The 26,639-nt window shown below is 45.2% G+C and overlaps 1 protein-coding gene across 1 annotated transcript in view; it reads right to left on the bottom strand.

Moving 5' to 3' along the window:
- Nucleotides 1-26,639, bottom strand: part of LOC138247003 (unconventional myosin-XV-like) — a 231,271-nt gene that overhangs the window by 62,822 nt on the left and 141,810 nt on the right. The window contains exons 13-14 of the mRNA XM_069201752.1: nucleotides 19,216-19,311; nucleotides 12,292-12,423 (exon numbers count right to left, since the gene is read on the bottom strand). Coding sequence (XP_069057853.1) covers nucleotides 12,292-12,423; nucleotides 19,216-19,311 — 228 coding nt within the window. The remainder of the gene's footprint in view (nucleotides 1-12,291; nucleotides 12,424-19,215; nucleotides 19,312-26,639) is intronic.

Genomic DNA, 26,639 nt, shown 5'->3' with positions numbered 1-26,639 from the left:
CATTATATCCTATGGAACTCTTAATACGGCTGGTGGTATATCCGTCACTTTACCGTCACTTTTGGGACGGATTAACACCTCCTCCAAAGTTGTAATAACCCCCATAGTCTCTTCCGAAGTGTAGACGTTCATTTTGCTTCAGGAAGGCCTGCAGAGACACTTAAGAAAGAAAAAAACAGCAGCCTGGGCAAACAGGACACAGTGGTGTAATTCTTCAGATTGCACTTGGAAAAAAGGGTTGAAACGCCTATATTTACCCCTTCGCAGCCAGGCCTTTTCCCTTCCTGTGCCGAGCCTTTTTTTGGCTATTTGGGGCAGTTTGCGCTTAGGCCCTCGTAACGTTTTCTCCACATAAGCTACCCATGCCAAATTTGCGTCCTTTTTTCCATAAAATGGTACCTCACTTGTGGAGGTAGGACTAGCGCCCGCGACAGGAAATGCCCCAAAACATAACGTGGACACATCACATTTTCACAAAGAAAACAAAGCTGTTTTTTGCAAAGTGCCTAGCTGTGGATTTTGGCCTCTAGCTCAGCCGGCACCTAGGGAAACGTAGCAAACCTGTGCAGTTTTGAAAACTAGACACCTAGGGCAATCCAAGATGGGGTGACTTGTGGGGCTCTGACCAGGTTCTGTTACCCAGAATCCTTTGCAAATCTCAAAATTTTGCCCAAAAAACACTTTTTCCTCTGATTTCGGTGACAGAAAGTTCTGGAATCCGAGAAGAGCCACAAATTTCCTTCCACCCAGCGTTCCCCTAAGTCTCCTGATAAAAATGCTACCTCACTTTTGTGGGTAGGCCTACTGCCCGTGAAGGGAAATGCCCCAAAACACTATCTGGACACATCAAAATGATCAAGTACAAAACTACCTGTTTTTGCTGGGGGGGGGCACCTGCGTTTTTGGTCCAGGGCTCAGCAGCCATCTAGGGAAACGTACCAAACCCAGACATTTCTGAAAAATAGACACCTGAGGGAGTCTAGGGAGGTGTGACTTGCGTGGATCCCCCAATGTTTTCTTACCAAGAATCCTCAGCAAACCTCAAATTTAGCTAAAAAATCTAATTTTTCCCACATTTCTGTGTGGGATCACCACACCGGGAGACGTTTCATACCTCGTAACATTCCGCTTGCTCTCCCGGTAAAAATGATACCTCATTTGTGTAGGTGGGCCAAGTGCTTGTGACAGGCAAGAGCCAAAAACATGTCGAAATTGAGGGGGAACCAAAGCGGGTCCAAAAGGGCAGTTTGAAAAAAAACATTTTTAGGCTGACAAGTGCAGCAGAACATTTATCGGTATAGATAAGACAATGCTGGGTGGTAGGAATTTTGTGGATTCCTGCAGATTCTGGAAGGTTCCATCACAAAAATGAGGGGAAAATGTGTGATTTCCAGCAAAGTAAGAGGTTTGCAGGGCATTGTGGGTAAGAAAATGGTGCGGGTGCATGTGAAACACACCACCCTGGAATCACCCAGATGTTTAGTTTTCAGATGTGTCTAGGTCTTGTGGATTTTTCTAAATGGCAGCATCCCAAAGTCCATAAAGTGCAGCCCTCACCATTCCAAGTGGGACGATTTTGAGAGTTAGCCAAGTTCTAATGGCCCAAATGTAAAACCAAAACCCGAAATAATCAAATGTCCTCTTGCTTGCCGTGGGATAAGATGTTTTAGTGTGTGAAGGGAGAGCTGAAAGACTGTTACCCCCTTCAGTTGGGGTGGGGGGCATAACCATGCCCATATTGGTTGGTAGCCACCACCCCACTTTTTTTTTTTTTTTTTAATTCCCTGGCATCTAGTAGACTTTCTGCCCCCACGGGGTGTGGATCAGGGGTAATTGCCCCATCTGCCTACTGGTGGGCAGAACAACTTTGAACATTTCTCTTCCAGATCTGAGGTGCCCTGTCTAAAAAGCAACATATCACTCTCTTGTGGGGGAGAAAAACAACGTAACGCCTACCCATTCTGGAGAAGAAACGACGCACAGCCTCACTTGCGAGTAAGGAATCGACGCATTGCTGACCTTTCCGAAGCAAGCTCTCCCATGCAGCTTTATTCTTGACGTAAACCAGTTACTTTGTGTAACAACATTTTCATTGCTTTCTATGAAGTAAGAGTCTTATTATTTAAAAAATTTATATCTTGACTCATGTATGTTGGATTTTTGTAGTTTTGGTCTTGCTTGATTTAGATAAATATTGCCTATTTTTCTAATTTGGTGTGGTGTCCATTTTCTAGTATTTTCACTGTATTACTGTGTGTTTTGGTGAAAATACTTTACACATTGCCTTTGAGATAAGCCTGACTGCTTGTGTCAAGCTACCAAGGAGGTGAGCAGGGGTTGTCTTAGGAGTGTAACTCCCTTACCCTGACTAAAATGAGGGCCTCTGCTTGGACAGACTGCAAACTGACTGCCAACCAGAGACCCCATTTACAACAGGAGTACTCAATGGCTTACTTCCCTTCTTCTCCGATAGTACTGCCGGATTCACCAGCACCAGATCCTCCGCCTCCACTTCTTGCAGTGACTCCTGTACCACCTGTCCCTGTGACTCTGGCGCAGCCTTGTTCGTACTCCATGTCGCGCCAAAGGTCATGCCACCATAGACACTCATCTTCTTCCAGGCGATCCCCACACAATGGCTATTGTTCTCGCACAACGACAACCTCTAGGCATCAATCAGGACATATAACATCCTCATCTTCATCAACAAGACATTACTCACAGACTCGGACTCATTCACAACAACCTTGCATCTCACCAGTGGAAGACATATCCACCTTCCAGGAGGTGTTGGTAAGGGGAGCAGTAAAATTTAACATACAGATATCGGTTTCCACACCTACGACATCTGTCATCTTTGAGACGCTCCATCAAAGATTGGCATCAAGGGCACTGCTTCCATTAGTGCTAGGACTACTGGAGGAGTACTGGAGTCTGCAATGGTGCTTTCCCTCACTCCAGAAACCACTAAACCGTCTCCTTCTAGGCTACAGGCCTCCAGAACAAGAACCTCGGTTCCTAAGAGAGGATCCATCTCCTGACTTTGTAGTCATTCTAGCTGCAAAGAAGTATCATGCTAAGCTCCTGCTTCTTCCTTACCTCCTGAAAAGGAGAGCAGAAAGTTAGACTCAGTAGGGCACAAGGTTGAAATACAGCCACAACAACCATGAAGGCTGCTAGTGCCACCGCCCTCCTGGGTAGGTACAATACAGCGCTCTGGGCACTATCCCGCAATTTGCAGAAGACCTTCCCAGGGAAAGGAGAGAGGATTTTCTAGAAATAAGAAATGAACGTCCCACTTGGAATGGTGAGGGCTGCACTTTATGGACTTTGGGATGCTGCCATTTAGAAAAATCCACAAGACCTAGACACATCTGAAAACTAAACATCTGGGTGATTCCAGGGTGGTGTGTTTCACATGCACCCACACCATTTTCTTACCAACAATGCCCTGCAAACCTCTAACTTTGCTGGAAATCACACATTTTTCCCTCATTTTTGTGATGGAACCTTCCAGAATCTGCAGGAATCCACAAAATTCCTACCACCCAGCATTGTCTTATCTATACCGATAAATGTTCTGCTGCACTTGTCAGCCTAAAAATGTTTTTTTTCAAACTGCCCTTTTGGACCCGCTTTGGTTCCCCCTCAATTTCGACATGTTTTTGGCTCTTGCCTGTCACAACCAAATATTCAGTGCGGTAGCAGATTCCTCCTTGTTGGTGGCTCATCAATACTCTCATGGTATTGCCTTGAAACGTCACTCTTGGCTACGACTCACCTCCTTAACCTCTTAGCTGCTGGGCCGTTCCCCACACCCCCAGTGCTGAGCCCTTTTTTGGCTATTTGGGGTAGTTTGCGCTTAGACCTTCATAACTTTTTGTCCACATAAGCGATCCACCCCAAATTTGCGTCCTTTTTTTCCAACATCCTAGGGATTCTAATGGTACCCAGAGTTTGTGGTTTCCCCTGGAGGAGACCAAGAAATTAGCCAAAATACAGTGAAAATTTCATTTTGTTCAAAAAAATGGGGAAAAAGGGCTGCCGAAGAAGGTTTGTGTTTTTTTCCCTGAAAATGGCATCAACAAAGGGTTTCTGGTGCTAAAATCACCATCTTCCCACCTTTCAGGAACGGGCAGACTTGAATCAGAAATCCACATTTTTCAACACAAATCTGGCATTTTACTGGGACATACCCCATTTTTACTATTTTTGGTGCTTTCAGCCTCCTTCCACTTAGTGACAGGAATGGGTATAAAACCAATGCTTGATCCCGGAAAACATTTCTGAGAAGTAGACAAAATTCTGAATTCAGCAAGGGGTCATTTGTGTAGATCCTACAAGGTTTTCCTACAGAAAATAACAGCTGAAATAAAAAAATATTGAAATTGAGCTGAAAACAACAGCCATTTTTCTTTATGTTTTACTCTGTAACTTTGACTTTGCGATGTCAGATTTTTTAAAGCAATATACCGTTACGTCTGCTGGACTCTTCTGGTTGCGGGGATATATAGGGCTTGTAAATTCATCAAGAACCCTAGGTACCCAGAGCCAATAAATGAGCTGCACCCTGCAGTTGGTTTTCATTCTATACTGGGTATACAGCAATTCATTTGCTGAAATGTGAAGAGTGAAAAATAGGTATCAAGAAAACCTTTGCATTTCCAAAATGGGCTCAAGATAAGGTTTTGAGGAGCAGTGGTTATTTGCACATCTCTGAATTCCGGGGTGCCCATACTAGCATGTGAATTGCAGGGCATTTCTCAAATAGAATTCTTTTTTACACACTCTCTTATATTTGGAAGGAAAAAATTTAGAGAAAGATAAGGGGCAATAACACTTGTTTTGCTATTCTATGTTCCCCCAAGTCTCCCGATAAAAATGATACCTCACGTGTGTGGGTAGGCCTAGCGCCCGCGACAGGAAATGCCCCAAAACACAACGTGGACACATACCATTTTTTGACAGAAAACAGAGCTGTTTTTTGCAAAGTGCCTCCCTGTAGATTTTGGCGTCTAGCTCATCCGGCACCTAGGGAAACCTACCAAACCTGTGCATTTTTTAAAACTAGAGACCTAGGGGAATCCAAGATGGGGTGACTTGTGGGGCTCTGACCAGGTTCTGTTACCCAGAATCCTTTGCAAACCTCAAAATGTGGCTAAAAAAACACGTTTTCCTCACATTTCGGTGACAGAAAGTTCTGGTATCTGAGAGGAGCCACAAATTTCCTTCCACCCAGCGTTCCCCCAAGTCTCCCAGTAAAAATGGTACCTCACTTGTGTGGGTAGGCCTGGTGCCCGCGACAGGAATAGATCACACAACTGTCAATGTTGGTCCTTACATGAGGCAGCTGTTGACCCTGGGGTGATCCATTCCTGACGCAGGCACTAGGTGTAGGCACTCAAGTGGGTTAGTGTTTTTATCAGGACAGGTGAGGAATCACTGGGTGGTAGGAATGTTGTGGATCCCAGCATATTCCTGTAGTTTGTGTGACAGAAATGCGAGAAAAATAGAGTTTTTATTCAACATTTCAGATTTGCAGGGTATTCTGGGTAAGAAAACTATGGGGAATCCACACAAGTCACACCTCTGTGGACTCCCCCGAATGTCTAGTTTCCAGAAATGTTTGGGTTTAGTGTGTTTCTCTATATGGCCGCCGAACCCAGGACCAAAAACACAGGTGCCTGCCTTACAAAACCAGTTTGTTTTGCGATAGATAATTTTGATGTCTCCACAATACGATTTGGGCGGTGGAATTTGGGGCTGAAATAAATTGGGGAGCTCCCAAGAGAGCACTCTCTCTCTCTCTGCTTGCCGCCGCATTCACCTGCTCTCTGGGTTGGGCTAACCCACTATTACCCAGTTGCACAGACTGCTCGCGAAGGGACAGCAGGACTGTCCTCTTCACCTCCCTCATAATTTACTGGAAGAGGAGTTATCGAATGGGACTCCTCTGACTGAAAAATCACTCCCAGAGTCTGCGCCATTGTCCTATCCCTCAGATGCTGTCTCAGTATCTGATCGCTCAGTCTCTGATCCTATGTCAGAGCTATCCTCTATACCCCGAGTGACGGCAGCAGTCATCCATCAAGATGCCATCTCTGCTATTGGCTAAACTGTTGTTCTAAAACTCTAGCCTACGTAGACAGTCACAAAATCGATGGGGTGTGTGAGATACGTGCAACAGTAGAGGCCACCTTACCTGCGCTTCTTCCCTCAATCAGCACGTTCTTCCAAGACACTCAAAAAACACCTTGTCACATACCATTCGTCACAGTCTTTAGCACCTCCTGCGCCCAGTCCAACAATCATTTTTGGTGCTCCCACTCCCTCCTCCTCGGATTCCCTCATTACCACCCAGCAAAAGTGCCCTTCATCTCTCCATAGCCGCCCTCCACCCCGCACATACATTTCATTTGTATTATAGCACAGGTAATGGCTGACTTTACTAATGTACTCAGCTATTTACATAAAATACAGATTTGCTTTTTGCAGTAGGCATATAAACTTCTGCGCTTCTTTATGGCACTAAAACTGCCACTAGACAAGTCTGACCCTTTTGTAGCAGAAACATAATCACAATACTTACTTGACTTTTTTATTGCTGCCTAAAAGGTACAGATGAAAAGCGTCAGTTGAAGTATGTGCATTGCTTTGAAGACGCAAGCTGCAACTGCAAGACAACTGGTGGCAAATCACTTTTATATGTGGGTCTGGTTTTCCTGGAGGCCGATCGCAGTCCCCAGGGAAACCACACACGTATTGACAAAAGTGATATATATATATATAGATCTATCTCTATATATATATATATCTACATAGATATATCTATATATATATATATATATATATATATATATATATATATATATATATATATATACACACATATACATATATCTATAGATATATCCATGTAGATAGATATATCTACATAGATATATCTATATAGATCTATATATATATATATATATATTTTTTTTTGGTTGTTGTATGGTTTCCTTAGGGGCCAAAATGGCCCCCAGGGAAACCCTACAACAAATAAAAAAAATATTGCCCCCACAGGGGGTCGCCCTGCCCACGGGCGACCCCCTGTCCATTTATTTTTCTATTTTTTTTATTTAAAAAACCCCCACAATTTTAGCCCCGGGGGGGGGCGCAATCGCGCCCCCTCCCCACCCCCCAGAGTGCGCCTACCTTTAAAAAATATATATATATACGCCCGGGGGGGAGGGGAGCGGGCCATTTTCCGAGGTGGCCGACCCCCCACAAGTGAAATCCCGGGTGTCTAGTGGTGTTTCCTGGCCCCTCCCCTTTCTTACGAGGCCTTCCTGAAACTGTTTCCTGGCCCCTGATCGCAGCACAGGCCGTTTGTGGCCGTTTTACCCATCGGAGCAGGAAGCGGCCGCAAGGGGAAATCCACATAGTTACGTCACAAAGGGGCGGGGGGAGACACGGAAGAGCTTCTGTGTCTCCCAGGGAACAAAAACCTATTAACCCCCTCCCTGGTGTCGGCCACTGGTCGTGACCCGCACCAGGGAGGTAGTGCGGGCGTCGGCCCGCATTTAAAGGGTTAAAGTCTGAATCGCAACAAGGGATTTTGAACCTTCCATTTTCAGGATCTACCCTCTTTCCCAGCCACATTGACAATGAAATGGCTTGCATGAAGGCAGAAATGGAAACACTAATAGCAGTTGGCCTCGAAAGACCGAAAACACAAAGACCTCAATTCAGGCCTTACCAATGCCGTTTTTACCCTTACAGTGTTCCAGCCCCTCATTGGTACCAGGGTTGCCAGGAAACACAGCAGCAGCGCCCTTACCAACAACACCACCAGCAGAGGCTATCTAGAGGACAACCTTCACAGTAACCCACCCCATGGGGGCAAAACAACAACAGGGGCAAAACAATGAATTGTTCCTTCCCCCTCTTCTGTTACCCACTCCAGTAGGAGGAAGCATCTTACACTATCTAGCAGAGTGGCTAAAAATCACAAAAGATTCCTGGGTGCTCAATATTGTTCAGAATGGTTATTCTTTCAGATTCACCAGTCCTCCCCCAACCATACTACAGAAGCCATCCAACCATTATTTGCCCGTGCTTCAGAAAGAAGTTAAAATCTTGCTTCAGAAGAAAAAGGTAGAAGTCTTTTCCACAAACAACGGGAGACAGGAATCTACTCCAGATATTTTCTGGTGAAGAAAAAAAGACAAGAACTAGTACAGGTCCATTCTGGACCCAAAAAATTTTTTTAAAGGGAAAATGTTCAAATGTTGGCTTACATTAGATTTACGCTCAACTATGTCAGGGAGATTGGCTCTGTTCTATAGACCTCCAAGACACGTATTTTTATGTACCCATCGCAAAGAAACACTGCGAGTTATTGAGGTTTATAGTGGGGCAGGACCACTATCACTACCAAGTCCTTCCATTTGGCCTCATTTCAGCTCCCAGAACCTTCTCCAAATGCATGGCAGTAGTGGCTGCACATCTCAGGGGGCAACAAATTTTCATCGATCCCTATCGTGACGATTGCCTGATCAAGGCTTCAACTCACAAGAAGCCCAGCGTCAGTACAACTGGACTTACGAAGTACTTCAGCAGTTGGGTCTACAGATCAACCACAGCAAGTCTATCTCCAGACCAGTGCAGACTCTGCAATACTTAGAAGCCACTCCTAAAAGCAAAAGTGTCTCCTTCGGACGAGCGACTTATTGATCCGTCAGAAATGTCACACTCTAATGAAAACCTCTTATCCCACAGTGAGGTCAGTTTCCTTCCTCCTTGGCTCCATTGCCTCATGTATCTTCCTCACTCCGAATGCACGCCTTCACATGCGTCCCCTTGAGGAATGTATTGGGGATTAGTGGGATCAAGCAACAGGAATCTGGGAGGACAAGATCTCTCTCTCGCACACGTGAAACAGACTCTGACCTTGTGGTGCTCTTCAACTAACCTTCTTCACGGTGTACCTTTCCACCAGCAGCCACCTTCCCAAACCATAGTAACGGATGCATCACTACTGGGATGGGGATCATTTCCAAATACAAGGCTAATGGTCTCCACGGGAAATGATGTATCATATCAACCTCCTTGAGCTCAGGGCAGTCCACTGGGTGCTCAAAGCATTTTACCCATCATTCAGAACCCAATCCCTGCTTGTTCCGATGGACAACACAACCACCATGTACTACCTCAACAAGCAGGGAGGAACAAGGTCCAGACCTTTGTCTCACGAAGCCCAAGCAACTTGCAAATGGCTCACAGACAGAAACCTGTGGATCATGGCAACACACATGCCAGGTGTTCAAAATGTGCAGGCAGACGCCCTTAGCAGGGCCTTGTGAGAAAACCACGAGTGTGTCCTTCACAATAACATTGTCAAAGACATCTTCAGGCTATGGGGCACGCCGCACATCGACTTGTTCACCACCACAAAAAAAATAAAAAAAAATGACTTCGCCTAGAGGTACTTCCAACCAGGGAATCTAGGGAATGCCCTATGGATCAACTGGTCAGGCAAAGTTCTCTATGCCTTCTCTCTAATCCCTCTGATCCCGGCAGTCCTCCTCAAGTTGTCCCACTCTAGAGTCCCACTCATCCTGACAGCCCCGGAGTGGCTACATCAATGGTGATTCACAGACCTCCTTCACCGGTCTCAATGTCCACAACTAATGCTGCCATGCTGACCACTAAGATCTACTAATGAAATTCGGAGGACAGATGGCCCACCCCAATTTCTCCTCTTTGAATTTGGCAGCATGGCTAGTGCAGTACGGACACTTAAATCTGTCACAAGACTGCATGAATATTCTTAAAGAAGCTAAACGTCTGTCAATCCATACAACTTGCGCCTTCAAGTGGAAGAGGTTCTGCATTTGGTGTTTCCCCAGGAGCAAAGACCCTACATCTTGCCAGGAGGAAGCTACCCTTCCCTATCTCCTCTGTTTGACAACATCTGGTTTACAGTTTTCATCCATAAAAGTGCATTTGGCAGGTCCTACTGCCTATCGTAAATGTCCTTCACAAGCCTCTTTTTTCAAGATCGCAGTAATTAAAGATTTCCTTGAGGGTTTAAAAAAGATTTTCCTTCTCATCAGATGCCCTTTCCCTACCTGGGAACTTAACATAGTCCTTTCTCGACTACTGTAAGGTCTTCTTCAGCATCTATCTTGGAAAGCAGCTTTGCTAGTAGCTATTACATCAGCTCATAGAGTTAACGAAATCCAGGCACTGTGTGCTAATGAACCCTATACAGTTTTCCACTCTAATAAGGTGGTTCTCAGAACCCATCCGAAACTTTTTCCCAAAGTTATTTCGGATTTTCATGTCAATCAAACAGTTTCTTTACCCACCGTTTTTCAGAATCCTTCTACTCCAGTAGAGCGAACCCTTCAGTCCCTGGATGTAAGGAGGGTCTTGAGGTTTTACCTAGGCAAGACGCGCCACCTGCACAGATCGGACCAACTTTTTGTGAGCTATGGGTCAGTCCGCACAGGTTTGGCCACTTCCAAACAGTCTATCTCATGCTGGATAGTACCCTGAATAGTTTTATGTTACCAAAAGGCCAACAAGTCTTTATCTTGGCTTTAGCTTAACTGTCAGAACTAAGGCAAAGAGGCAAAGGGCAAAGCAGCTACAACCGCTTTGATGAAGAACGTCCCTATTGCTGAAATTTGTAAGGCAGCTACATGGAGATCTGTTCACACATTCACCAAAGTTTCTGATGCTAGGGCAGATGCTCAAGTACGACAAGCTTTCCTCGGGAATTTATTTAGCTAGTCCGATCTTCTGTACTCTGTTCTTTATGCCGCGTTTATTAGGGTTGGGCTTGCTATTATATTCAAATGCTTATGACTATCAATGGAGATCCCCTACAAGAGAAGGAATAGTTGCCTACCTGTAACTCCAGTTGTCTCGTAGGGGAATCTTCATTGAAGTAATAAGCAACCCTCCCTCTTCTCTGGGGGACAGATCAGAGAATAATATTGGACTATCACTGGTGCTTATTGTCAAAAATAACTGAGGCAAATGCCACCTGCTGAGCATGATGGGATACTGTTGATCTCTGACGCCTTAAAGACACAGTCACTGTTTTCCACTCACATAATAGCAGCCTCTGGGGCTACACTGCCTTTCTATTTTTCATCTCTTACTTTGTCAAAAAAAAGGGCTTGCAAAGGAGATTGGAGGTCTGGTGTAAACATTTACCTCAAATTATACATTTATTAAGAGTGTTTTTAACCCTTTTTTCTAAGTACAATTTGAAGAATTACACCACTGTAGCCTGTTTGCCCAGGCTGCATATTATGTTCTTTCTTAAGTGTCTCTGCAGCACTTCCTGAAGCAAGGCAAATGTCTAAACTTAAAAAGAGACTATGTAAATAAGTGATCAGGGATACCGCACATGGGCAGAACTCTTCAAATGCTCATGACTATCAGCGGAGATCCCCTACGACAGAAGAAGGAATTGCTGTGAGGTTCAAAATACTTGGGGTTTCACTAACCCTGTGAGCATGGAGAGGTCAAATCTTTGCTGTTCCATTTGTAGAAAAAGGTTTGAGACCTGATCATTCCACCATGGTGGATATTCACAAGGTGCTCCATAACCAACAGGTGGTCCTGGGGCGAGAAGGTGTGGGAGGGAAGTGTGCTGTTCAACTTAGGAAGCTCGCAACAATAAAGTAGCACATAGGTGACATCCAAGAATAGAAATTTGAAATTTTGGGGCTGTAAAGGTCTAGATTTCCCTGATCTTAGTTATGTCACTTAAGAGAGGAGGAAAGAGCTCCTGGGCATTATAAAAGAAAAACTGGCAATGAGATAGGAGGCCTCACTCTGGATTCTTGCTAAACGTAAGAGTTGCAAGTGGCAGAAAAATCCACGCATTTATGAATTCACTATCTGCACAAGACTTTCTGGAAAACAAGGGGTTGCATCATTGCAGCAAGAGGTCACTCAACAGTTCTTCTGTCAGATTCTTTAGTTGTACACAATAACCTGCTTGAGTCACTGACCAATAGTGACCAGGAATCTTGTAAATTCTCTAGTTTATAGAAGAGGGACAATGTTTGCTGCATCTATTCTGGAGCAGAGATGGCCACAATGTTTGCTGCATCTATTCTGGAGCGGAGATGGCCTATTGCTGTTGGAACGTACTTAAACACAACTGCTGGGACGCTATGTTTTGTTATAAGGGCGACTTATTATGTTGCGACACTTGCAAAAGTGATTTATACGTTTTTTTGTTGTTGTTTTTTTTACAGCCCAATTAACAAGATTTAAATGCACCTGGGGCAAGGCAGTCTGGTCATCAAGTATACGCAGGATCCCATGAGGTTTTGCACAGATCAGATCCAGACAGGATTCATCATCGGACCTAGAGAGCGGGATCCAGCTCAGTTGCTCCTGTCTGTACTCCATCTGGGGTGAAAGGAACAGACATGGAAAGAGTGAATGAGATGGCAGCCAAGAGGTGAGAAAATCAAATTGGTAAGCATGGAAAGAGGGAATAGGGGCTATGAAAAGGTAAAGTCAGTGGCTGGCAAAAGGTAGAAAGGACCAGATGGGGGTGAATGGCTAATCATGGAGAAACAAAAATAGGGGTGGGCGAAATGAGTAAAAGAGAGTCAAGGCAAAGGTTAAAAAAGAGCAAAAAATAGGCCAAGAAAGAAAGGTGATTGAAAGGAAAACGAAAGAAAACAGAAAAAGACAAAAAATCTAAAAGACGAAAAAGGACAAAGTGATCAAAAAGGCAACAGTGAGTGCAAAGCAAAAAAAACAAAAGGGTCATTATGACGCTCGCAGTCACTAGACTGCCAGGGTCACAGTGGCGGTCCCACCACTGTGGTCTTAGCGGCCCGACCACCACATTATGACGTGGCTGAGCCGCCATGGTCAAACCGCCGACACTGCGAAGCTGACGCCAGCCTGCAGCCTGGCAGCCCTGGCGGCTGTAATTACGAGTCCCCATCCGCTAGCCTGTCCTTGGCAGTAAACACCACCATGGAAAGGCTGGCGGAATGGGGGACCCGCGGGGGCACTTGGCATGGGCAGTGCAGTGGTCCCCATGCACAGCCACATCACGCATTCCACTGCCTGAAATACGGGCAGTGGAATGCACGACGGATGCTGCTGCACTGCCACATTGCAGGCAGCTCCATTAGGAACTGGCTGCAATGTTAAGGCCCACCGGGGAACACATAAAAGGGCCGGCGGGGTTCAGGCCGCCCGTGTGGCCTGATGGCAGTATGGCATTGGCGGGCGGCCTCCGCCGCCAGCCAATGTCATAATGAGTCCCAAAGTGTGAGAAAAGCCAAATAGGAATAAAAGGGGAATGAGGTGAAGGTCTAAGAGGAATAAAGAGAAAACCAGGAGATCGAATTGTAGCAGACAGGTCACTATGCCGAATTCTTTCTAATGAGTTACACATCGATTTAGTGATTCATTTGGCAACTGCACTCTGAAATCCATTTGGAATATGAGACACTTCCTCGCCATCTCAGGAATCAAAAATGTAACACAATTACTAACTACCCTTAAAGATGACTATTGCAATTCCCTCCCCAAAACCTCACACTTCTCATCAATCAGACATCCTCAAGTCTTGAGAACTTAGAAGCTTGCCTCATATCTGACTTTGGCTCTTAAGATCAAATGTGACTTGCTCTATGTACTTGCCTGCTGTTAATTCTTTTTTCCAGCACTTTATACAGTTTTTAAGTCTTCATTATTATCAAAAAGGACAAGAAATCAAAACAATTAACTAGATACTATTAATCTCAGGAAGTATTGAGCAAAAAAAAAAATGAAGTGAGAAGAGAGAAACAAGGGGGTGGTCAGCAGTCCATTTAGCCATGGGACAAAAAAGGATATAGTTACATTGTCGTCAATTTAGGCGATTGTTCCAGATTGTTAGAACGGAGGAGAGAACCATGGCTCCAAGTTTTCATTATCCTCAGCAAACTCCTACGGTGCTTCAGTGACCATGGTGTTATCTTTGGTGGATCAGGACATTCCGTAGAACCTCCCCTTTCTAACCAAGCAAGGGACATGTCTTGCCATTCTTCAACCTTTCACCAGGCTCTTGATAAAGGTCTTGAATGGTTGCCAAATTCTTCCCAATATGAACATTTTATCGCCCAAAATCTTGGTCATTTTTTCCACAGAGTAAATATGCCAGATCTTTGCTACTCATAACCCTAGTGGAGGCAGGGCACTTTGCTTCCAACAGTGGGCTAATGTTCTGCCAGTTAATAGGATTTTTGTGATCAGTCTTCTCACTTGTTGGGTATGCCCTGTCTTTTCCTGAATGGCCCAGCAATATTACAACTGGCTCAAACGGTATATGTATACCCGTTATATCCATTAAGGAATATATTATGGTCACCCAGTAAGGCTGGACTTTATGACAGTGCCATCAGACATGCCCCATCATAGCCCTCATCTGGCAGTTTCCCCAACATGCGTCAGAGCCCTCAAATTCGGCCTTAAGTCTGCCTGGGACCAGATACCATCTGGTGAGTACTTTGTAAATGTTCTCTATGTTTTGCACAAATAGAAGCAAATCGATCACTGCTGAACCACTCTAGTTCTGCCTCCCAACTCTACTTGTAGCTCTGCCAAATCTGGTTACAGGTCGTGTCTACAGCCTGGTACAGACAGGAGGTACCTCTCCAAATAGAGGCCTGCTCAAAAATTGTTTCTACAGGAGTTAACTTGGGGCAACCTTAGGCTAACCTCTACCTCGATCTGGCCCTTTTGTTTTTAAGGTTCCATTTTCAAAAACAAATTTCAGTTTACTTGGTGCCGACCCACCCACTTTTAAAAAACATGGGTAGTGTTGCCCTTAAGTAAAGTATGTATTATTAATTGTCAGGGGAGAACGTAGTGATGTTCCTGCTATGAACCAGGACCTCCCAGTAATCTGGTAATATTATAATGGTGTGTGGGAGTGTGCTTATGTGTGGCCTGTGATGTGCAGGGAGCCATAGCTGGTACGGTATTGGGGTGGGGGAGAGTTTCTTGTACAAAGAATGAGGGTTTCACCCTGACAGGTCTCATCCATTCAAAGGGCGGCCCAATCTGGGCTGCCCTAATATTTCATGAGACCGACGCTGCAATACAAAGTGCAGCAAGCGAGACTGGATCTCCCTCAATATCTGTCTAGAAAATGCTGGGGGAAGGATCTGCTTTACATATAGCATATGGGGAGGAAAGTAATCCTGATACTATTAATCCAGCAGGTCCACAACAGATACAGCCTAACCCTATGGTAGAGATCCTGAAAAAGGACATCTGGAGGAGCAGGGATAATGCTGTTGTACAAGGCTTTGCAAATAGCTGCTGTCCAAATCTCAAAGTAGAATAAGGGTCCCTCAGGTTGTGCAAAGCCTTAGATTTGCAAATATTGCTCACATTCTGTGATGGATCTTTTGCGTCCATACCCAAGGACTTATTATCAATCAATCAATATTTGTGAAGCGTTTCTACTCACCCGTGAGGGTCTCGAGGCGCTGGGGGTGGAGGGGTGAAGGGGGCGAGGGACCTCATCCGAAAAGCCACGTCTTGAGGTTCTCCTGAAGATGGTGAACGACGGGCTTTGTCTGAGGTGCAGAGAGAGGTTGTTCCAGCTCTTCGCTGCAGTGTAGGTAAATAATTGTCTTCCGGTGGTGGTTTTGCAGATGCGAGGGACGGTGGCCAGGGCCAACTGGGCGAAGCAGAGGGATCTGGCGGGGGTGTGGAAGGAGATGCGATGGTTCAGGTAGGTTGGTCCTGCGTTCTGTATGGTCTTGTACGTGTGGGTGAGATGCTTGAAGGTGATTCACTTCTCGACCAGTAGCCAGTGGATGGTCCTCAGGTGTTGAGAGATGTGTTCTCGGCAAGGGAGGTCCTGAATGAGTCTGGTGGAGGTGTTCTGGATGAGTTGAAGTTTTTTGATGTTCCTAGTTGAGGTGCGGCGTAGAGGGTGTTGCTGTAGTTGAGCTTGCTTGTGACTAAGGTGTGGGTGATTGTTCTGCAACGGTCTGCTGGGATCCATCTGAAGATCTTCTGGAGTGTGTGCCAGCAGGAGGAGGTGACAGAGTTTACCTGGCGGGTCATGAATACGGAGGAGTCAAGGATGATTCCTAAGTTGCGAGTGTGCTCGGTTGGCACGGGGGTGCTGAGGGATGTGGGCCACCATGAGTCGCCCCAAGCTGAGGTGGTATTTCCGAAGATGATGAGTTCCGTCCGTCTTGTCGGATTTGAGCTTGAGGCAGCTTTCTCTCATCCAGGTGGCAATGGCTTCCATTCCTGTATGAAAGTTCCTTTTGGCCGTGTCCAGGTCTTTGGTGAGGGAAATGATGAGTTGTGTGCCATCGACATATGACACGATGTTCATACGGTGGCTTCTGACGATGGCAGCAAGAGGGCCATGTATATGTTGAACAGTGTGGAACTCAGTGAGGATCCTTGGGAGACTCTGCAGTTGACTCCTGTGGGTCTCGAAGTGTAGGGCAGGAGTCTGACCCTCTGCGTCCTCTCGGAGAGGAAGCAGTGGATCCATTCCAATGCTCTTCCGCAGATTCCTATGTCATGGAGTCTGGTGAGCAGAGTGCTGTGGGAGACTGGTTCGAAAGCTGCTGAGAGTTCGAGGAGTATGAGTGCTACGATGTGGCCGTGGTCTAGGAGTAATCGGATGTTGTCGGTGGCTGCCAGGAGTGCTGTCTTGGTGCTGTGATTGCTGCGGAGACAATTAGAAAATCAGACAACCGCAACAAGGCTACCAGTTCTCCTTTAGAGCTGGGATGGACTCAGCAGGATCTGTTAGGAAACAGAAAGTCAACAGCAAAGAGAACAAGTTTAATTGTTTTGCCTTTAATGCTTATACTATGGATAGATTGCTTATTGTTTATCCTATATGTGAGGGGCTCCATGGCAAGGGCAAAAATGAGAGGGGACAAGGGGCATCCCTGACTCGATCCCATCGTAAGCTGGACACTATAAGACTGTTCACTGTTAATGTTTATTCATGCTGATAGGCCCACGTAACTCGCCATGATAAGCGTTGACTTGACAGCACCAATGGGAGTTTTGTATAAAAATGGGTTAATGACTCTCCAGTACACACTTTCAAAGGCCTTCGTCACACTGAGTGAGAGAAGGACCATTGGGGTTTTGTTTTTAAATGCCACGTCAAAAGATTCACTGCCAACCTTGGGTTGTCATAGGTATGTCATCCCTGAACAAATCCAGATAGAAAAGGAGATACAGGTTCGGTCTGATTAGATTTAACCTTATGATAAGAATCTTTGTGAATATCTATGCGCCATTGTTCAGAAGCACTATGGGCCAGTAGGACCTGCACTGCAAGAGGTCTTTGCCTGGTTTTAGGAAGCTTGTAATCACAGCTGTAGGCATGATATCCATGAGCTCTCCGGCTTCTCCCATATAGTTGAAAAAACTAGCAGAAGCTCAGCCTGGATATCTTGGAATGCTTTATATAAATACATGAAAAGCCTTCTGAGCCTGGAGCCTTATTCTGAGGCATCTCCTAAATGGCCATGCAAACTTCTAAAGTGCCTCGAATTCCAGTAGGATATCAGGGTGCAAGGCTGGAGGATTATATTGTCTTAGATAATTATCCTGTGCCTGTGCCTGTGCGTCTAGATCCTGCCACGATGCAACTCTCTGTAATAATCAGTGAACATTTTCAAAATATCTTGAATGAGTGACAGGATTGTCCCAAAAATGTTCATGCTAAAATATAGTCTGCCTTGCCTCCCTTCTCATAATACCTATGGTTGGTGTATATATTTGTTGACTATTTCTGCAATTTACAGGTGATCCAGTTCCCCTTGTGCCGTTGATCAGTGACTGAGCTGTATTGGTTTGGCAGTCTAGCTTATGTTAGTGTTTAGATCCACGATATGGGATTCTAGATCACGCTTCTTTTCTTTTGCAAGTTTCTGGAATGTGAAGTATGCAAAATCAGCTCGCCTCTCAGAACTGCCGTTGGAGCGTCCCAAGGTAACCCAGGTGGCGTTCAGCTATGTCGTTCTCTTGAAAACAATAGTAGATAGTGCCAGCTATTGGGACCTTAAGTTTGATATCCCTAACTGAAATATTGCTTAAACTCCATGCTCTCAATGTCGTAGGCCTGGGGACTGGAACCCTGGGGTGCAACAATACAGGCAAGTGGTCTGACAAAATGCAAGCCTCAATCTCTAATCTAATTTAAAAAATCAGCCTGTTTACCAGAAATAAATTTATTCTAGAATGAATTCTGTGCACTTGCGAGAAGTATAAACCAGTTCATTTGTGTGCTGTGGTGCCAAACCTCTAAGAGCCGAAGAGTTCCGAAGCCCTCAAACAGTGTCTGTGGTGTGCTATGAATGCCCTGACTTGGAATGGATCTTTCCAGGGTCCTGTCCACAGCTAATTCTCGATTCTTAACATTAAGTTCTGAATAACAAGTCCTCCAAGTACATTTCTGCCTGCATCAATTCTAATAACTCTATAAAACAGCTTCGCTCAGTGAACATGAACTTACTTAGCCCTCTTCTATTGAAAGCCCCACCATTCAGAGGCAGAGGATTCCGAGGCAGAGACCTCTGTTCCAGAATACATCTCCAGACACCTCACTTGTTAAAGTCCCTCACAAACTTTGAGGTTTACTAAAGCTTTTGACAACCTCCTAAACTACCTTAACTCGCTTCCACTCCAGATATTTTTACTCTCCTCATCTTCGTGGGGTGCCACATGTTGTACCCTATAAAAATAATAACAGAGAATGGCAAAGAAGGGCAGAATGGGTGGAGTGAAGAAAGGGCAGATGAAGGACAAAGCGAAAAGAACAGGGAGAAATGGCAAAAGAAGTAAAACTGTGATGCAAAAAGGGAAGGTAAAATGCAACTTTCTGTGAGAGTGAGAAAGTTAGAGAGGACGAGAGTGAGATTTCTGGCACATGTTTATTTGAACTGAAAAACTAGAAGGCACTCAGGTAAACATTCAGGTGAGTTTAGGGTGCATCGTAGGCACTACTGGAGGTGTCATAATAAAAGCATCAGACACTTGAAAACTTAAATTCTTCACAGCACAAGAGACTTCTCACAGATAACTGTGGCATGCATCAATGCATTGCCCAAACTATCACTGTGTTTTTAGAAGAGACTGCCAACAGGACATCTGTGCCTGCACAGGAGTGTGGCGACAGTCTGACTACTATCTTACTACCTCCTCCTGTGCAATGACCGTACGTCTGTAGAAATTCTGGAGATGTTCATTGGCAAAGTTGATGCAGAGTTGCTCCAGGCTGTTCACCCCTAAATCCTAAGCAAAGAAAAATAAGGTAAAATCAGCAATCCCCCAAGACTATGGTAGGCACCAGCAAACGCAGAACAGACTTGCACAAAAGTATTATTGTTAGTGAACACCCACTCTCCACCCACATAATATGAACCTGACTGTCAAAAGATACTGGAGCAATGTGATGAGAAGTCTCCTTATCCGACTACAGAGCCAGCCTTCAAGCACTGAGATCCTGCCATTCCATAATCTGTCTAGTGTTAAGGCATCTGAAATTATTGGGTATGGATATTTAAGACCTGGTTCTACAGGATGCGGCCGCACACCTGGTAAAAAAGCAAGTGTCAGTCTATTCATAAGGAAACTCACACCGTTTTTTTAACAAACGGTTGGTTCTCTAAAGATCAGACCACAGGATCGCTGCATCTTCACAATACTCACCATGCCTTCTCAGTTTAAATGCTGATATTTTACTAACAATTAGTTTGAGGTTTTTAATCCTTTCCCTGGCAGTATGAAAACCCTGATCACTTCACAAAGCCCTAATTATGTGGTAGCACACACTTTGAGATGGTGTGTGCTTGAAAAAGACTACATATTGTTTGGTTTGCTACTACTGTCAATCATAAGAGTTCCACGTATCATGACTACATATGCAGAGCCATTTTATATATTATAGGAACTGCTTTAAAAACGTTTGATTTACTTAATACAAGCTGCAATAAAAATACAATAGACATATTTGGTAGCACCAATAAGGAAACAAAGACACTTAACAAGTGCAGATCCTAGTAGGAAAATGTTACTTTCTCAGTAGGCATCTGTTTGTGGCATGTAGTGCTGTAGATTCACATATTTGGCATAATCCGGTCATCTAGTGTTGAGTTCGGATGTGTGCAAGTTGTTTTTCTTTAAAGAAAGTCTTTCAAGTCACGAGATAATGCGCATGGTCATTAACTCCATTGTTAGATTGTTTTCCCACATGGCGGGTGAGTATGAAACATGAAGCAAAGCGTAGTATAGAAAGATGTCCATGCAAAAACAGTTTGGGAGAAATAGTAAAAGTAACTGTAAGAGGGTGCTGCATGTGAATCTACAGCACTACCTGCTACAAACAGATGGTTACTGGGTAAGTAACCTTTTCCGTTCAAGGCATGTGTGGCTCGCGGGCAACACCTTAGGGGTGGTGCATGCAGGTGGGGCCACTCCCCCTATCCCTTGTGTAGTTTTCCCGCTGTTGCTCCTGCCGAAGTTGGGGGTCTGCAACAGGGGCGGCCATCAGCTGGTAGCAGCAGGGCTGGAGGTCGAGTTAAAAAGACAGTAAGCCCTCTGAAGCTCCCCGCCATAGCAGTGCACATTCCTGAGGGAGGGAGTGTTAGCACCTCCACCCAGGAAGGGCTTTGTCTGCAACCCAGAGAGGACTATCTCTCACCCCAAGGTTGTAGATTGGCTGTCTGGAGGTGGCAGGCTGGTTAAAACCAGTCAGCAACCATGCCAAGGTAGCTGGCTTTTGCAGGGGGCACCTCTAAGGTGACCCCTGGGTACATTAAGTAATACATTCAATACTGGTACAAGTTTGGATTTATCATTCTGAGTTGTTTGATACCAAACAACCAGGGTTTCAGAGTAGCCATTATGTAGCTGTGAAAGTCGTGTTGACCAGTGTGCAGCACATGTATTAAAATAGCTACTCTGTACACTCGCTAGGCCCAAGGTTTGGCAAGGACATAGTGGGGGTATATTGCTCATGCAACTATGCCCTCACATACAGTATGGTGCACCCTGCCTTAGGGTTGGAAGGTCCGCTAGAGGTGTGACTTACCCATAGTGTATGCAGTGTGTAGTTGGCAGGGCACACAGGCAGTGTGCCATGTCAAGTTTACTTTTTAGGTTTGCATCAGAGCACTCAGCCTGCACTGGTAGTGCTGGGTGTACTGGAATGCATGGCACCAAAGGGTGGCATAATCAGAGCTGCTGCCCCCAGGGGTCTACCCTTAGTACCCCATGCCCTGGGCACCTAAGTCCCTTTTACTAGGGACTTATAGTGGCAGCTAAAGGTGTTGCCAATTCCCTTTGCAATTGTTAGGGGAAGAGCACTGGCTCTGGGATTCTGATTAGCAGGATCTCAGTGCACTCCAATCCAAGTTGCATCCAGAAACCAGGCATAAAGTGAGGGGTGGGTGGGTTTGGGGGGGGGGGGAGGGTACTGCAACAAAGTGCTAGTTTTTCACACTATGCAGAGCTGGGTCTGGGAAAGGTCATCCTTTTAGCAGGTTGTTGGTGTTCCACCACTGCAGAGAGTGGCAAGCTTGATGGCCAACCAACACTAGATCTTCCGCTTTACCCTCCGCTTGAGTCCATTGGTGCGCTAAAAACTCCTGCAACGGATGCATGTTTAGTTTGGCATCAGGTACTATGGCTATACACTAAGCCATGATACAGAGGAGATGCATGACTGTCCTCACCATTACCTGTTGACCTGGTTGAAATTAAGGAATGATTGTATCCGGACAGTACTCGATTAAGCTAATCCTAGTTCTGAGTTGAGAATTGGCCCTGGGTAAGGTTGGATCTTAAGGGGTTGGAGGTGGGATTTTAAGGAATTGATTTAAATCTTAGTCCATGAAGTAGGTTTATGGTGACCCTTTGTGTTGGTGACACTTTTGACAAGCCATGCTTTTGATAAGCCACTCATCTAGGTATGGAAAGACATACATGCTTTGTCTGTGCAGGTGAGCAGCTACTACTGCAAGACATTTAGGGCCTCATTATGACCCTGGCGGCTGGCGGTAATTTGGCATGGGCAGTGCAGGGGCCCCCAGGCACAGCCCCATTGCGCATTTCACTGCCGAATTTCGGGCAGTGAAATGTGCGACGGGTGCTACTGCACCCGCTGCACATCAGCATTGCCGCCGCCTCTATTACGAGCCGGCTGCAATGTTGATGTAACTTTTCCGCTGGGCCAGCGGACGGTAACACTATTACCGTCCGCTGGGCCAGCGGAAAAGTCAAAATAGGGAGCCAGAAATACCGCCAGCACTGGCAGTATACTGGGGCCCGCAGCTTCGGCAGTCTTTCCTAAAGACCGCCAAAGTTGTAATGAGGGCCTTAGTAAAGATCCTGGGCGCTGTAGTAACCCAGAAGGGGAGCACTTTGAATGCGTAATGCGGACGCTAATGTTGCGGGAGAACAGGAATATGAAAATAGGCGTCCTTGAGGTCGAATCTGTGTCCATTAAATCGGCTTGTAGTTCTAATGGGATGACATCTTGAAGAGTGACCATGTGAAAGTGCTGAGAGAATGTACTCATTTAGCGGTCTTAGATCTAAGATTGGTCTCAGATACCTTTCCCTTTTGGGAATAAGGAAGAATAGTGAATGGACTCCTGTTCCCTGCTGTTGGAGTGGAACAGGTGCCATGGCTTTCCTTTTTTGAGGAATGCTTGTACTTCTTCCCTGAGTAGCTGTTGATACTGAGGGGAAGTCTGTGTTTGAGAGGTGGAATGTTGTGAGGTGTGGAAGTAAGCTCCAGACAATAACCATGTTGGATAATATCCAACACCCACTGTCAGAGGTGACGTTCCACCAGGCGGGAAATAACTTTTGTATTCAACCCCGGACAGATGATGTGTGATCGGGGATAATGAGGGGTAAGTCATGGTTTGGTGGTTGTGGCTGATGGTTTTGTGAATCTGCCCTTACTTTTGCCTTTGGAACTGTTACTCCTATATGACTTTCGGAAGTATCTTCTATGTGAGGTGGTTTGTGTTTGTGGACGCTGGTATGAGGTAGAGGGTCTCAGGAGAGGTAGTTTTGGATCCTCCACAGTACGATGGACAGCAAAAGGAGCCACAGTGAGGTGTCTGCAGCGCTCCCATGGCTGAAGCTGTCACTGTCTTTTTTTATTTTTTTCTAGTAATGTATGATAGCTCCAGTAGATTTTGCTGTACCTCAGGTTTAAACCCCATGACCAGAAGCCAACAAAGTCTGTATAGTAAAACACTAGAGTTTGTTCCCTTAGCTGAACTATCTACAGCATCGAGGGCACAACGTACAGTTGTGCTGGATATCAATTTTCCCTCAGAGGCCTAATTTTTGTGTTCTTCTGGGAGGCATTAGAGGAGTTCCTCCATCTCATTCCAATGGGCTCTATCCTACCTAAAGTGGAGGCAGATGGAATCTGCAATACACCAGTGATTAGTGGATTGTGCGGCTACTCTCTTTAAAGCGCCATCTACATTCTTGCCCTCCTTATCTGGTGGAGGGGCTTCACCAGATGTTTGGAAATTGGCTCTGTTGCATGCTCTTGCTATCACTAAAGGGCCTGGTGGAAGTTGACCATGTATGTATACCAGGTCATTAGGGGACAACTTATATTTTGTGTCCACAATTAGTGTTATCACCTTACAGGGTCATTGAATATGTCAGGTGTGTGACAGAGCATACCCTCTAGCACAAGTAGGTATTGTGCGGAATGCTGTGTGGAGGAAAGTGTTTAGAATAACAAGTCTTCCTCTAGGGGCTCATTGTGTAGTTGCACCTTATGGAAGCTGGCAGCCCTACCAATCAAGTTGTGGTAGTGTCATCTAGGGAGAGATGGTTTTGACGGGTATAGATCAGGGTCTTTATCAGCTGATGAGTCAGTATCATAAGTACCCCCATGGGTCATCCGGTGGTGAGGTATGAAAAGTGTGCCCATCATCTATACCCCTAAATAAGAATGTTTGACCCTTCAGGTGAATATGATGTAGGGACAGCTGTTGAAGCAGGTGGTGGGGTGAATGGTTTGCAACCGGTATAGATTGTGGGCTAATGTGTCCTTATTTGTCTTTTCCCTCTGTTTGGACAGAGGCAGGAAGTCCAAATCTTCTTCAAAAGACAGCTGCCTTTCAGAGGGTTGAGCAACAGTGTGTGGGGGTCTAGTAATTATCCAGCCTGTGTCTGAATGGATCATGATATGTTTCTGTCGAATATCTCTCTCTTCCTGTAGTCTTTGAAGCAGGGGTTCCGTGGACCCAGATAAATATATAGTTTTGCTGGTCATCATCGTTTTCCTCTCTAAAGATCTTGGCTTCAATGGGGCAGGTTTCATGCTGACAGTGTCCGAAATTGGAGTCGTCGAACCAAACAGAAGCGAAAGAGAGGACTGTGACCAACAACAATACTGATGGAAAGCAGGTATGAACCGAGAAAATGCAACACAATGGTGTTGAACCGGATCACATGTCCAAACCCAACAGGGGAGGAAAACAATCTAACAATGGAATTGATGACCATGCGCATTATCAACAATAGGAGAAGTTACATTGCCTTGTACTTTCTTCGAAGAAAAATAGCTTGCACACATCTGAGCCCAACACTAGATGGCAGGATTACGCCATTCATTTGTATCTACAGCCACACATGCCGTTTCACAATAACCCTGATTATCTTCCATTGTCTCAGTTCTATTGTCTTAGTTCTTTTGGTCTAAGTCTAGTAAGCTGAAATGGATAGGAAGACTTGAGAGTGGGAATATATTGCAGGTTTAAAAAAAGTAATGGGTCTTGTGGTCTATGAGTTGCTGTTAAATGTCTTGTACTAACTCATGTGCACAGCACCTGTTTTTTAAACTCATGGGGTAATCCTCAAATATAGAAGACAATGTAGGTGGCAGCTATTAAGAATTAACAGTGCTCAGACGCATATGTTCTTCAGTATGGTTTTCCCAACATGAGCATCAGACCTGGAACCAATATACAACACAGAAAGCCTTATTTGAAACAATATTGTAATGCACCTTTAGAGCAAAAACATCATCTTTCTGCATAATTTGCCTAGAAGCATAATTACAGATTTGCAGAAATGCTGGGTTATCAGCATTTTCACGGTGATAACCCAGCAAAAACAATTTAGCAAAATAAAAATACGAAGCTTAGACTTTACAGCATTTTTATGCTTATGTTTGTAAATCCTGCAATAATATAAAAGTAGTGCCAACTGGTATCATATATGAAATTTGAGAATTACTACTATGCCCTCGCCAACCTCTGAATGAGGTTGATTAGTATGTACATAAAAACATGGCTTAGCCCATGCCACTGCCATGCAGATCACCTCAACAAAAACTCTGCAAAGTCTAGAAGCCCCCAATGCTATTTCTTCATAACGACAAACTGTGTAATTCAAGCCTAATGAGTGACAGGTGGGGGAGGGTGTGGCGACAAAATGTCCAACAGGACACATGCCCATGTATTGACAAGTGAGATGTGCCTGAGACCAGTACAAACAGAAACTGTCCACTATTCAAGAGCTCAACCTGCTGGAGGCAAAGATTACTTTGGAGACGACAAGCAGTCATGGTATGTCCCATACTTACTGTTCCCTCACTACTGATGCACAAGGCAGAATCAGCTCCCTGCATTTGGCCCGATAGATGTATATAAGGACCCTGGAGGATGAGGAGTGGGCCATGGCTAGGCTGGCTACTCGTGAGCTTGCGATGCCCATGTTTCCACACCTCATACAACTCAAATTTCTATATAGATTTTATTATCCCCCACCAGGCTCTGAAGAGTGGGTATCATTGAGAACCCTGACTGTATGTGATTGTGGGGACTAGTTTCATGTTATTTGCTCCTGCTCATGCATAACAAGATTCTGGCAGAAAGTATGTGGGGAGGGGAGGTTTCATTATCCAGTGCTCTAGGAAGACCTGTAGAGATATTCCCAAAATTGTGCCTAATTGACATATGTGAGGGTTTGAATGATTCCACATATGAAATGATTTTATTGGCCTGGGGTATCCTGTCGCAAAGAGCAACATTACAAGGAACTGGAGCCCGGAACAAACTCCAAGCCATTCAGCTTATTATGTTATGTTACTGGTGTTTTATAGGACACTAATCACCTGTGAGGGTATCAAGGCACTCTGTAGCAACTGTGTGAGACCAGCCCTGGGAGTTGACTTGAAAACCCAGGTCTTTAGCTTCTTGAAAATGTTAGGAAGAGAGGAGAAGGAGGCTTTGATGTGTTGAGAGGTCATTCCAGGCTTTAGGGGCTAGATACGAGAAGGCACAGCCTCTCCTCTGCTTTATGTATACTTGGGATGTGTGCTAGCAAGATAGTGACTTAGCAGAGGTGTCTGGAAGGTTGCTAGAACTGAACGTGGCTGTTCAGGTAGGCAGGGCCAGCACTGTGGAGAGATCTGTACATGTGGGTGAGGAGTTTAAAGTGTGTGCGCTTGTGTATTGAGAGCCAACGGAGTACACTGAGGTATGATGTGGGCTCAGTGTGGGAGGTTAAAGACTAGTCTGGTTGCTGTGTTTTGGACAGTCTGCAGTCTTTTTGTGAGCTGGATGGTAAGTCCTGCAT

This window comes from Pleurodeles waltl, chromosome 7 (genome assembly GCF_031143425.1).
Source record: "Pleurodeles waltl isolate 20211129_DDA chromosome 7, aPleWal1.hap1.20221129, whole genome shotgun sequence".
NCBI classification, from domain to species: Eukaryota; Metazoa; Chordata; class Amphibia; order Caudata; family Salamandridae; genus Pleurodeles; species Pleurodeles waltl.
This window is presented reverse-complemented; position numbering and strand designations above follow the sequence as displayed.